The sequence below is a fragment of the Oncorhynchus clarkii genome, chromosome 27 (assembly GCF_045791955.1).
Source record: "Oncorhynchus clarkii lewisi isolate Uvic-CL-2024 chromosome 27, UVic_Ocla_1.0, whole genome shotgun sequence".
NCBI lineage: Eukaryota > Metazoa > Chordata > Actinopteri > Salmoniformes > Salmonidae > Oncorhynchus > Oncorhynchus clarkii.
The window spans coordinates 19,761,782-19,775,621 of NC_092173.1; the positions used below are offsets into that span (position 1 = coordinate 19,761,782).

The 13,840-nt window shown below is 39.1% G+C and overlaps 1 protein-coding gene across 1 annotated transcript; it reads right to left on the bottom strand.

The window, feature by feature from the left end:
* Positions 1 to 1,384: 1,384 nt before the first annotated feature.
* On the bottom strand, positions 1,385 to 12,631 carry LOC139385635 (carbonic anhydrase 4-like). The gene is made up of 8 exons (XM_071130867.1): positions 12,577 to 12,631; positions 11,905 to 11,949; positions 9,753 to 9,917; positions 9,342 to 9,487; positions 9,081 to 9,173; positions 8,917 to 8,983; positions 1,831 to 1,994; positions 1,385 to 1,564 (listed from the first exon to the last, which is right to left on the bottom strand). The coding sequence occupies exons 1-8, from the start codon at positions 12,629 to 12,631 to the stop codon at positions 1,385 to 1,387; spliced, it is 915 nt and encodes a 304-aa protein (XP_070986968.1).
* Between the last annotated feature and the right edge of the window lie 1,209 nt (positions 12,632 to 13,840).

Sequence of the window (13,840 nt, forward strand, 5' to 3'; positions counted from 1 at the left end):
TTCTTAGTTAGTGTGAATAAAGTGAAGAAAAAACAATATGTTGTTAGCTATATAGCTTTAACTGAATTGGTACACCTTATAGCTGGGACCGAGAGACTGAAAAACAGCTTCTATTTTTATTTTACCTTCATTTAACTAGGCAAGTCAGTTAAGAACAAATTCTTATTTTCAATGATGGCCTAGGAACAGTGGGTTAATTGCCTTGTTCAGGAGCAGAACGGCAGATTTTTAGCTTGTCAGCTCGGGGATTCAATCTTGCAACCTTCCGGTTGCTAGTCCAATGCTCTAACCACTAGACTACCTGCCGCCCCAAGGCCATCTGACTGTTAAACAGCCATCACTAGCACATTAGAGGCTGCTGCCTATAGGCATAGACTAGAAATCACTGGCCACTTTAATGATGGAGCACTAGTCACTTTAATAATATTTACATATCTGGCATTACTCCTCTCATATGTATATGCTGTATTCTATACTATTCTACGGTATCTTAGTCACTTAATAATGTTTACATATCTGGCATTATTCTTCTCTTATGGATATGCTGTATTCTATACTATTCTACGGTATCTTAGCCACTTAATGTTTACATATATGGCATTACTCATCTCATATGTATATTATTTTTCTATACTATTCTACAGTATCTCATTCACTTGATAATGTTTACATACTGTATTTTGCATTACTCATCTCTATACTATTCTACAGTCCATTCCGCTCTGACATCCCTCGTCTATATGTATATAGTCTTAATTCCTACTTAAACTTGTGTGTATTGGGTATATGTTGTGTAATTTGTTAGATATTACTTTTTAGATATTACTGCACTGTCAGAGCTAGCAGCACAAGCATTTCGCTACACCCACAATAACATCTGCTAATCATATGTATGTGACCAATACAATTTTATTTTATTTATATAAAAAATACATGGATGTGGTTTGTTACCGGACAATATAGATCAGAGTTCCAGTGCTTTGATACTGATTCTCACCAGTTGTGTTGCTGGTTCTGTGGAAAGCACAGGTCACATAATGACATTGACTGTTCAATAACAATAGGAAGTTTATGAGGTTAACTAAATATTAACAATAATGATATGAAGAAGGTAATAAGAGCGTCATAACAATGCTTGGATCAATGCCCTCTCAAGTATTATTTTATACATAACAATAAAATTATAAAATGTCTTGGTGCATTATTTATGCTGTGTCCTTAAACACATTACCCCCTTGAATAAACTGTATCAAATATAATTTGGCAAGTAAAGTAAACTTGAAAGAGAACATCTGCATAGCAAAGCGAAATGTAAGCATTTGAGATTTTGGCAATATCAGGCACTCTCTAATTCACTGATACCCAAATCCAAAGATCCTGGTATTTAGTTGGGCAGTGGGAGTCCAATGGCTGATATCACAGAGGTGATGAGTAGCAGAGTGCTGACTAAGACAACTTGACTTCCAGAGCGATACACCTGGCGACCATTCAATAGCTGGACTGGGCGATAGGTTCCCACCATAGGCTTTCCATCAGCAAACTGAAGCTGAGAAAATGCAGCAAGCTGTAAGACACAAAGATGAAAACATGTTAGATCAGTGGCGTACCACAGTTGCGAATGGCCCGCAAAAGGTCTGAGATTGTTTTGGGGGGAAACGGCAAATTTCTTGCAATTCTACACAAATTGTTTTGGGGCAGAGTTAACCATTTGCAGTTTTACAGTTCATTTCCTGACAGCAGGTAATTGTATGATTGTACAGGTATAATGTCAAGTATAAAGGTGACATAGGTGAGGTACAGTATAATGTCAAAGGTGTATCCATAAAGCACCTGTTGCCTGCTGAGAGAAATGGTATTTTCGAACATTGTCCAGACGACAGATTCTACACAGGCGGGTGTGGTGAGAGAGCCATTGTAGCGGAAGTAGCTGGTCATCTTACTCCGAGAGGGGATGAGCATGTCCAGGGACACTTCACTAAGGGTAGTGTTTGAGCCTAAAGTTGGACACAACAAATACAATGGAAAATAAATATACAGTTGCCAAGGATTCCAGCCAACCGACTTTCCCCACTGACTACCTGCTCTGTCTCCATGCTCAACCACAGGTCTACCACTCAGGCACATACACCTACACTGACACTCTTCTCATTCACACATACCCACATGTACACGCACTCATGCACCCACGCTCACACACTCACTACTGACGCCACACACATACAGATGTAGGATCTTAATTTGACCACTTGCACTTGGGGAGCACTTTATAATAACTCCACGTATTAAAGCATTTATAATGGATTATTAAATATTTTATTCATCATTTACACCCACATTTGTAAAAGTTAGTAACCTATTTAATAATGATTCATAAGATCATTTGTAAGATGTTTAATATGCAGTAGGTCCTTATAAACCATTTACTAGTCACTAGTTAAGTATTTTTGCGTGGACTCATCTAAAGTGTGGGATATTTATACTTAATAAATACTTTATAAATGTTTTGACCAGGGGCTGGAACCGAAATACTTTTTCAATGATTCTGTTCCGAGCAGAACCCCTATGTGTTTTGTTCTAGTGTTCTGACCAGAAAATAGTCCTAAAAGTCCTAAAGCGGTTTGAACCCCAAAAAAGTAACAGTTGATATAGTTCCTTTTCGTTCATTTCTTAAACTGTGAAATCATTTGTGAAATTACATTTAGCTCGTTAAATTACTCCAATTAGTGCCACCTGAGCAGCTTGCTGTGGAACAGGTATTTTTATTTAACTAGGCAAATCAGCTAAGAACTAATTCTTCTTTACAATGATGGCCTATCCCAGCCAAACCGAGACAACCTATGGGTCTCTAAATCACAGCCAGATGTGATTCAGCCTGGATTCAAACCAGGGACTGTAGTGACACCTCTTACACGGAGATGCAGTGTCTTAGACCACTGCGCCACTCGGGAGCCCAAGAGGTAAGAGTTGTTTACATGTTTGATTGGTCAGATAAGTGCAGGCGCAAGATCCGACTGAAATTTCACGGGTCGGGAGAGAGCGACATGCTGCTTGGCTTGAAACGCTGAGCATCATGATGTGAATTTGAACATGTTTAGGCTATACTAACATTCTAATTATACAGAATTACATACTAGAAATTAGGAATATTTTTGGAAGTAAAAAGAATGTTATTAACTCGTTCTCAAGATTTGAAAATAACAGTTCTGTTCTGTAACACTAGAGATCCCTTTCGTTCCTGGTTCTGTTTCCGTTTCTCTTAACATTTAGTTATTTTTCGGTTTTCATTTTTGTTCTCTGAACCGGTTGCAACCCCTGGTTTTGAGTGACCGGTATCATTTCTCACAAAAAGATGAACATGCTCCTTAAGGTCTCAAAATGGCCACTAGCACATATCAATGGTTTAACAATAAGCACACAATACAGTGGATGTTTAAGAGAATATACTTACAATTTTATTCCAAAACAGTCACCCTGTTGTAATAGTGTTATGCTAGGTAAAATAATGTTTTTAGTCTAAAAATGCTAACATATGAGTTTCTAGGCAGTGACTTTTATACCAAAACCAAAGTGTGGATTGCAGCCAGTCACTTCTTCTTGGTTAAACTTGTTAAACCCAGAACTAAAATATTGTGGAAATTGGTCAGCTGCGTGATTAAGGTCTTGGTTATTTTATGCATCAGTGGTCCATGCATGTTAGAAATTGGTCTCCACATTCGCAAAAGGAAACTCTCACATTTCCACTTTGACATTTCAGACTTGATTTCCCCTTACAAAAAATGTATCAACCCCTACAAAATTGTCTGTAAATTATAATCCATATAATTCACATTTCCTGTTGCTGCAGGATTATTTTCCTACTGTAGTAGGCTGGCTCAAATTAAAATCCTGTATCTGTACACTCACACACACACACACACACACACACACACACACACACACACACACATCACAATGCACACACCACATAGCTGCCATAGTGATTACTATTACCGTTCACTGCTGCTTTATTGATTATTATGATTATTATTAAGATTGCAATTTATCCTGCTTACTAGTCACTTTTACCCCATTTTCATGTTCATACCGATCCCAATCACTCCAGTACCCCTGCACATTGTATTAATGGTACTGGCACTGACCTGTATATAACTGCATTCTCATGTTTCAATTGTTTTATTTTCTCGTATTTCACGTGTGTTTCTTTTCATCTATAGTGCATTCAGAAAGTATTCATACCTCTTGACTTATTCCACATTTTAATGTGTTACGGATACAATTATCAATTTTTTACGCATCTACACCCATTACCCTATAATGACAGTGAAAACATGTTTTTAGAAATGTTTGTACATTTATTGAAAATGAAATACATAAATATCTTATTTAGATAAGTATTCACACCCCTGAGCCAATACTTGGTAGAAGTACCTTTGGCAGCGATTACATCTGTGTCTTTTTGGGTAAACCTCTAAGAGCTTTCCACAAATGAATTTTGCAACATTTTCAGGTCTTGCCATAGATTTTCAAGTAGATTTAAGTCAAAACTGTAACTCGGCCACTCAGGAACATTCACTGTCTTCTTGGTAAGAAACTCCAGTGTAGATTTGGCATTGTGTTTAAGGTTATTCTCATGCTGAAAGATGAATTAATCTGGTGGAAAACAGACTGAACCATATTTTCCTCAAGGATTTTGCCTGTGCTTAGTTCCATTCCATTTCTTTCTTATCCTGAAAAACTCCCTAGTCCTTAACGATTTAAAGCATACTGTCACGACTTCTGCCGAAGTCGTTGCCTCTCCTTGTTTGGGCGGTGCTCGGCGTTCGACGTCACCGGTCTTCTAGCCATCATTGATCTATTTTTCATTTTCCATTGGTTTTGTCTTGTCTTCCCACACACCTGTTTTCAATCCCATTCATTAACTGTTGTGTATTTAACCCTCTGTTTCCCCTCATATCTTTGTCAGAGATTGTTTTATTGTCAGTGTTGTTTATTTGTTGTATTGGTGCGCGACGGGTCCTCGTACCCATGTTTTTCCATGTCTGTACTATTTAGTGTTATGGAGCATGTTCTGTGGACAGTTATTAAAAGACTCCATTTACACTCTATTTTGACTCTCCTGCGCCTGACTTCCTTGCCACCTATACACACGGCGCTGACACATACGCATAACATGATGCAGCCATCACTGTGCTTGAAAATATGAAGAGGGGTACACAGTAATGTGTTGTGTTGGATTTTCCCCAAACATAACACTTTGTATTCAGGGCAAAAAGCGAATTGCTTTGCCAAAATGTTTCCAGTATTACTTTAGTGCCTCTGCTGCAAACTGGATGCATGTTTTGGAATATTTTTTATTCTGTACAGGCTTCTTTCAATTCACTCTGTCAATTAGGTTAGTATTGTGGACTATCTATAATTGTGTTGATACATTAAATGCTGTAACTGTTTTAAAGTCACCTGAGAGATTTCCTTCCTCTCCGGCAAATGAGTTAGGAAGGACGGGTGTATCTTTGTAGTGACTGGGTGTATGGATACCCCATCCAAAGTGTAATTAAAAACTTCACCATGCTCAAAGGGATATTCAATGTGTGCTTTTTTTTACCCATCTACCAATAGAGTTGAATCTGTGTTTGTAATTCACTGCTGGACTGAGAGACCTTACAGATAATTGTATGTATGAGGTATCACCAGCCACTTTAAACAATGGCACTTTATATAATGTTGACATATCCTACATTACTCATCTCATATGTACACTGCTCAAAAAAATAAAGGGAACACTTAAACAACACAATGTAACTCCAAGTCAATCACACTTCTGTGAAATCAAACTGTCCACTTAGGAAGCAACACTGATTGACAATACATTTCACATGCTGTTGTGCAAATGGAATAGACAGCAGGTGGAAATTATAGGCAATTAGCAAGACACCCCAAATAAAGGAGTGGTTCTGCAGGTGGGGACCACAGACATCTTCTCAGTTCCTATGCTTCCTGGCTGATGTTTTGGTCACTTTTGAATGCTGGCGGTGCTTTCACTCTAGTGGTAGCATGAGACGGAGTCTACAACCCACACAAGTGGCTCAGGTAGTGCAGATCATCCAGGATGGAACATCAATGCGAGCTGTGGCAAGAAGGTTTGCTGTGTCTGTCAGCGTAGTGTCCAGAGCATGGAGGCGCTACCAGAAGACAGGCCAGTACATCAGGAGACGTGGAGGAGGCCGTAGGAGGGCAACAACCCAGCAGCAGGACCGCTACCTCCGCCTTTGTGCAAGGAGTAGCAGGAGGAGCACTGCCAGAGCACTGCAAAATGACCTCCAGCAGGCCACAAATGTGCATGTGTCTGCTCAAACGGTCAGAAACAGACTCCATGAGGGTGGTATGAGGGCCCGACGTCCACAGGTGGGGGTTGTGCTTACAGCCCAACACCGTGCAGGACATTTTCATTTGCCAGAGAACACCAAGATTGGCAAATTCGCCACTGGCGCCCTGTGCTCTTCACAGATGAAAGCAGGTTCACACTGAGCACATGTGACAGACGTGACAGTCTGGAGACGCCGTGGAGAACGTTCTGCTGCCTGCAACATCCTCCAGCATGACCGGTTTGGCGGTGGGTCAGTCATGGTGTGGGGTGGCATTTCTTTGGGGTTCCGCACAGCCCTCCATGTGCTCGCCAGAGGTAGCCTGACTGCCATTGGGAACCGAGATGAGATCCTCAGACCCCTTGTGAGACCATATGCTGGTGCGGTTGGCCCTGTGTTCCTTCTAATGCAAGACAATGCTAGACCTCATGTGGCTGGAGTGTGTCAGCAGTTCCTGCAAGAGGAAGGCATTGCTGCTATGGACTGGCCCGCCCGTTCCCCAGACCTGAATCCAATTGAGCACATCTGGGACATCATGTCTCGCTCCATCCACCAACGCCACGTTGCACCACAGACTGTCCAGGAGTTGGCGGATGCTTTAGTCCAGGTCTGGGAGGAGATCCCTCAGGAGACCATCCGCCACCTCATCAGGAGCATGCCCAGGCGTTGTAAGGAGGTCATACAGGCACGTGGAGGCCAGACACACTACTGAGCCTCATTTTGACTTGTTTTAAGGACATGACATCAAAGTTGGATCAGCCTGTAGTGTGGTTTTCCACTTTAATTTTGAGTGTGACTCCAAATCCAGACCTCCATGGGTTGATAAATTTGATTTCCATTGATAATTTTTGTGTGATTTTGTTGTCAGCACATTCAACTATGTAAAGAAAAAAGTATTTAATAAGAATATTTCATTCATTCAGATCTAGGATGTGTTTTTTTAGTGTTCCCTTTATTTTTTTGAGCAGTGTATATACTGTACTCTATACCATCTACTGCATCTTCCCTATGCTGTTTGGCCATCACTCATTCATATATTGTTATGTACATATTCTTATTCATTCCTTTACACTTGTTAGGTAGTTGTTGTGAAATTGTTAGGTTAGATTACTGCATGGTCGGAAATAGAGGCACAAGCATTTCGCTACACTTGCATTAACATCTGCTAACCATGTGTATGTGACAAATCAAATTTGATTTGATGTAGTCATAAAAAAATTACTACAGAGATGATGTAGTCATAAAAAGATTAGATTGTCATAAAAAAAATGTAAACACTATTATTGCTTTATTGCAACTTATTATGTGACTTGTTAAGATCATTTTTACTCCTGAATTTATTTAGGCTTGCCTTAACAAAGGGGTTGAATAGTTGTTGACTCATGATATTTAATATTTTCATTTTTAATTAATTTGTACACATTTCTAAAAACATAATTTCACTTTGACAACAACATTTTCCCCCATTTTCGTGGTATCCAATTGATTGTTAGTCTTGTCTCATCGCTGAAACTCCTGTACGGACTCGGGAGAGGTGAAGGTCGAGAGCAGTACGTCCTCCACAGCCCAGCCCAGCCACACCCGACCCGGCCCGAGTCACTTTCTGAAGAAACTGTATATTACCGTTATTGCATTGTTGGGAAAGAGCTTGCAAGTTAACTCTTAAGGATTGGCCCCTTTTCAAATTTTGCCTAAAATGACATACCCAAAACTAACTGTCTGTAGCTCAGGCCCTGAAGCAAGGATATGCATATTATTGGTACCATTTGAAAGTAAACACTTTGAAGTTTGTGGAAATGTGAAAGAAATGTAGGAGAATATAACACAATAGATCTGGTAAAAGATAATACAAAGAAAAAACCAACTGTTCTTTTGTATTTCTTTGGTACAATCATTTTTTAAATGAGAAAGGCCATAATGTATTATTCCAGTCCAGGTGCAATTTAGATTTTGGCCACTAGACGGCATCAATGTATGTGCAACGTTTCAGACTGATCCAATGAACCATTGTATTTCTGTTCCAACTTTTGTATCAAGAATGGCCAAATGTGCCTAATTTGTTTATTAATAAGTTTTCATGTTCAAAACTGTGCACTCTCCTCAAACAATAGCATGGAATTATTTCACTGTAATAGCTACTGTAAATTGGACAGTGCAGTTAGATTAACAAGAATGTAAGCTTCCTGTCAATATCAGATATGGCTATGTCCTAGGACATTTTCTTAGTTACTTATAACCTCATGCTAATCGCATTAGCCTATGTTAGCTCAACCGTCCCGCAGGGACCGACCAATCCTAAAGAAGTTACGTATTTAACTGTACTATTTTACACCTGCTGTATCTTGTACATGAAGCAATTAAACTTTTGAAATCTTTGAAAAATGCAAGTTGTACTTTAGACTCTTGGCACTTATGCCAATGTGACTGGAAACTATGGGCACTTTCCCATAGGCCTATCCCTGTATGATCCTGATCCTGGAGTATTATCTACCTGGTTCCATCCCATAAAATAATAAATAACAATGGCTGTTGTTTATGGGATTATATGACTTACTGGGATGTTTGATAGTGTTCAGAGCATTTACAATGGCGTCATATTTTTTGTTGGAGCTTCTTGATTCCTGAAAATATAAGATAAGTATCATCAATCAAATGTCCTAACAACCCAAATAAAAATATTACAGTTGTACATCTCATGGATAATCTCATAGTTAATACCTCATAAAAGAATCCAAGAACTCCAACCCCTGCAGTGTCTTTCAGAGCTTCAGCCAAAGAGTTGTATTCCTCTTTTATATTAACAATATGCAGCTGAGGACAAATAAATAAAATGTGAACACTCATAGTGTATGTAAATGTGATTGCTGTGTGATTACTGCACACATACTGTACCCAAATGACAGTAAAAACAATGCAATAAACACAAATCAAGAGCATGAAAATGTAGTGTGAATGTTTCCTTTCTTTTGGTCATCAAACCTCCATGGGATATCGTTCTCCATCAATAGTGTGCTCTGATCCAGGGCCTCCATCCTTGCCCCAGTGCAGGTGGAGCTGTACTGCCTTGTATGGCACCGCCAGATCTCCACCCTGAACCTTCGCTGTGGCAGGCAGGTCCACTTGAACTGCAGAGATATGAATGCTTTAGTCCATGTAAGAGCAGATATGTGGAGTCCATGGACCTTGCATGTACTGTACTATTGTATTGTTCAGTCTATGTTATGGAGCTTTGAGTTTATATCAAATCTGTGAAATATCAAGGCATTAAAATGGTGAATAGGCCTTGCTATTCATGTTCAATACAACTACAATACACCATGCTGATATACTGTATCATTAGTAGGGGACATTGTACTGTAAATGTAATGCAGCACCTATATAGCAACTTACCAGTGTGACCATTGTTTGTGATGAAACCGTGGAAGGCCTCTTGGTACCCAGTGAATGTGAATGGTTTAAGGCGTCCGTCTGGTAGGGTTCTTCTCGTCACAATGTTAATTGGAGACTGGGCTCTTCCGTCACATGTCCCAGCAACCGTTGCCCAACCATCAGGTCCTTCTCAGCGAATATTGAGACAGAACATTAGTTATGTTTGATTTGGGGTGGCAGATAGCCTAGTGGTTAGAGTGTTGGACTAGTAACTGGAAGGTTGCGAAATCAAATCCCCACGCTGACAAGGTAAAAATCTGTTGTTTTGCCCCTGAACAAGGCAGTTAACCCACTGTTCCTAGGCTGTCATTGAAAATAAGAATTTGTTCTTAACTGACTTGCCTAGTTAAATAAAAATGTTTAAAGAACTTTGATTCCCATGGGTATTTTAGCAAATATATGTGCAACAAGTGTTGAATTTCATGTTTTATAAATACACAAAATTGTAGTAGTTCCCATGCCTGATATTAGTGTACATTCCTTTTGTTGATGTAAGTTCCCTTTTTAATGTCTCACACTTCCTTCTCCTTCTGTATTCTCCCTCATAAACATTCCCTGCCCTCCCTTACCTCTTCCATTTCTACTGTATGTGGAAGAGGTTCAAGTAAAATTGTCCCATGAAAATCCTTGTCAATCCATTATGTTAAAACACAGATATTGAGTTTATATAGTCACTGACATTGTAATATTATGGTCTTCTACCAGTAAATTGTGATTTGTATCTGTTGATTTGTGAATGCTGTACATGCTAGCTAGTTAGCGGGGGTGTATGCCTCATGATTAACGACTCATGTGTAATCGTAACAACATACAGGAACTCAAGTCCATTTGTTCACCTGACCTAGAATTCCTTACAATCAAGTGGCGACAATAATATCTCCCAAGAGAATTCTCGTTGATGATTGTCACAGCCATGTATATCCCCCTCAAGCCGATACCACGACAGCCCTCAAGGAACTTCACTGGACTCTATGCAAACTGGAAACCATATATCCTGAGGCTGCATTTATTGTATCTGGGGATTTTAACAAAGCAAATTTGAGAACAAGTCTACCTAAATTCTACCAGCGTATTGATTGTAGCACTCGTGCGGGCAATTCACTGGATCACTGCTACTCTAACTTCCATGTCACCTAAAACCCTCATAAACTTTTACAGATGTACAATTGAGAGCATCCTGTCTGGCTGTATCACCGCCTGGTATGGCAACTGCACTGCCCACAATGGTAAGGCTCTCCAGAGGGTGGTGCGGTCTGCACAACGTGTCACTGGGGGCAAACTACCTGCCCTCCAGGAAACCTATAGCACCCAATGTCGCAGGAAGGTCAAAAAAATCATCAAGGAGAACAACCACCCGAGCCACTGCCTGTTCACCCCACTACCATGCACAAGGTGAGGTCAGTACAGGTGCATCAAAGCTGGGACCGAGAGACTGAAAAACAGCTTCTATCTCAAGGCCATCAGACTGTTTAACCATCACTAACACAGAGAGGCTGCTGCCTACATACAGACTCAAAATCATTGGCCACTTTAATAAATGGATCACTGGTAATTTTAATAATGACACTTTAATAATGTTTACATATCTTACATACTCATCTCATATGTATACACTGTATTTTATACCATCTATTGCATCTTGCCTATGCCGCTTGGTCATTGCTCATCCATATATTTATATGTGCATATTCTTATTCCATCCCTTTAGATATGTGTGTATTAGTTGTTGTTTTTTTGATTACTTGTTAGATATTACTGCACTGTTGGAACTAGAAGCACAAGCATTTCGCTACACTCGCATTACCATCTGATAACCATGTGTATGTGACCAATAACATTTGATTTGAATTGATTTGATTTGCGTTATTGTAGTTTTCTCTGCACATGTCGTCATTGGGCTAGCATGGCTATTCATTTCCCCTGCTGTTAATTTATACTTTACAGAAGAGTTGGTGCATAAGGGCAGCACAACATTTAATTGAGGGATGTTTGTTTCTTTATCAGAAAATAAAGCATCATTAGACCAACCCTGATCCTCTGGACACCTGTTCGCTAATTAAAATACAACACAGAGGCAATCTATACTGTCACATATGTACTGTATATGTTTTACCTGTGCAGTTGCCACCGCATGTAACCTGGGACTGGTAGCACCAATCTAGAGAAGGGATTTAAGGACAAAGATGTGTGGCAAAGTTCACTGTTAAGGTTAACCTTTGTCAATCAGATACAGACAGTTATAAAGGAACACCCATATCTGCTTTTGGCAGATAGCATTAGAAAGGTTAACTTGCCACATGTGATAGAAATGTATATTCAGAACATTTCATTCTCTGAGACAGTGGTAGTTGAATTTCAAAATCATGTATCTAATTCAGTAGTTTCATCACCACATAGTGGGGTAAGCTTTGACAAAAACATTGGATATTTCCTTACAATAAGCAGGCAGTTGGGCTGATCAAGTCTCTATAATTGACCATTTATATTTCATACACACTGAACATTTTGCCTTCTGATTGATCTGCTACTGTGAGTTACATCAGTTCTTTGTTTTATTACATTTCAGCCAAAATGACTATTTATTAATGCATTTCTATGATATTTGTTGTGGAATTCCAAAGTACCAAGCGTTTACTGTAGTTTGTAATATATTTAGCTTTATAACTTAGCTAACTACATTTTCAGAGTAGCTTCCTAAACATTGTATACCCAATGCAAGAACACATAGATCAAGTTTCAGCCCATGTTAGTTACTAGGGTTGAATAAATAAATGAACACACTCACCTGCCCCTTGAATATTCACAATGGTGGCAAAGAAAAATGAAATAAGTAAATTCATTGTGATTCGTGTTTTTGGTTGGGTCAAACGGATTAAGTTATGTTCCAAATAATGTCAATAAGCAGAGCACCTAGTTCATACAAGTTCCAATAGAAAAGGCAACTCCTCCCACTAGGTTGTATCCATACCTGTTGATAAAATGTATTTACATAGGGCTGTTCCCTTATCATTTGTTATCTATACATTGTCGGGAATTCGTTAATAAATGTCATATACTCCAGTCAAGAGTGATTTATAGACAGATATGAGTCAAAACTATTGAATACATTAGTGAGATACTCTTTGTGGGCTATTTCCTCAGAACTACTCTGATTAGATAGTTGGCATATCATTTTATGATTTGAGATGTGGTGTACTCTCACACGATAAATAAACAGTAGTACGTTTGTTTCCTTGGAAGTTGTGGGAACATAGGTTTTTGGTTTCCTGTTGGTTCTGGGAACGAAGCCATAAGTTACCTGACTGATAGAATAGAAGTGAACACTGCCTGTTCTGGGAACGTTAATTTTTGGTTGCAGGGAGGTTCTGAGAATGTTTTACTCTGGGTGGTTTTATTAAGGCTCTGAAAATGGATATTCTAGGTTATTTAGGGGGTTTTCAAGAACTTTCAGTAAGACTTTAAACATTGCTAGCTTATTTTTTGTTAACTTTTTTTTTTAAACTCCAAGCACAGATAAGACACATGGAAATGTATTTCCTTCGGCATTAATAATGCAAACACTTATTTTTTTGTGACACGGCATCAGTGAGTTTCAAACCTATAGTCTTCTGTTCTCTATCCATGTAATTAGTCCACTTCACCATCAGGATGGAGCTGGCATGCCATGTTTTTTTACGCATACAAATCTGTTTATTTGAGTCTATTCAAACAGATCCAGTATCAAAGGAAACAAGCATTAAGATCAGGTGTAGCCAATTAGTGGGCATGGCCAACAAACCTGAACACACTTAAAAAGATAGAGGATAGAGAGAGTTTTGTTGATGCTGAGAACGGAATGTATATGTTTTTAAATAACATTCTTAGACTGTTCTCTGAACATTACTAAAGTTTTCTTGTGGTTTTCTTAACGTCCTCGGAACAATTTGAGAACATGACTTTAAATAGAACTATGAAGAAACCTGGAAATGTAATGCTGAAGTAGCAAAATTCCCAAAGACAAACATTGCTCTTTGTCACGACTTCCGCCGAAGTCGGCTCCTCTGACGAAG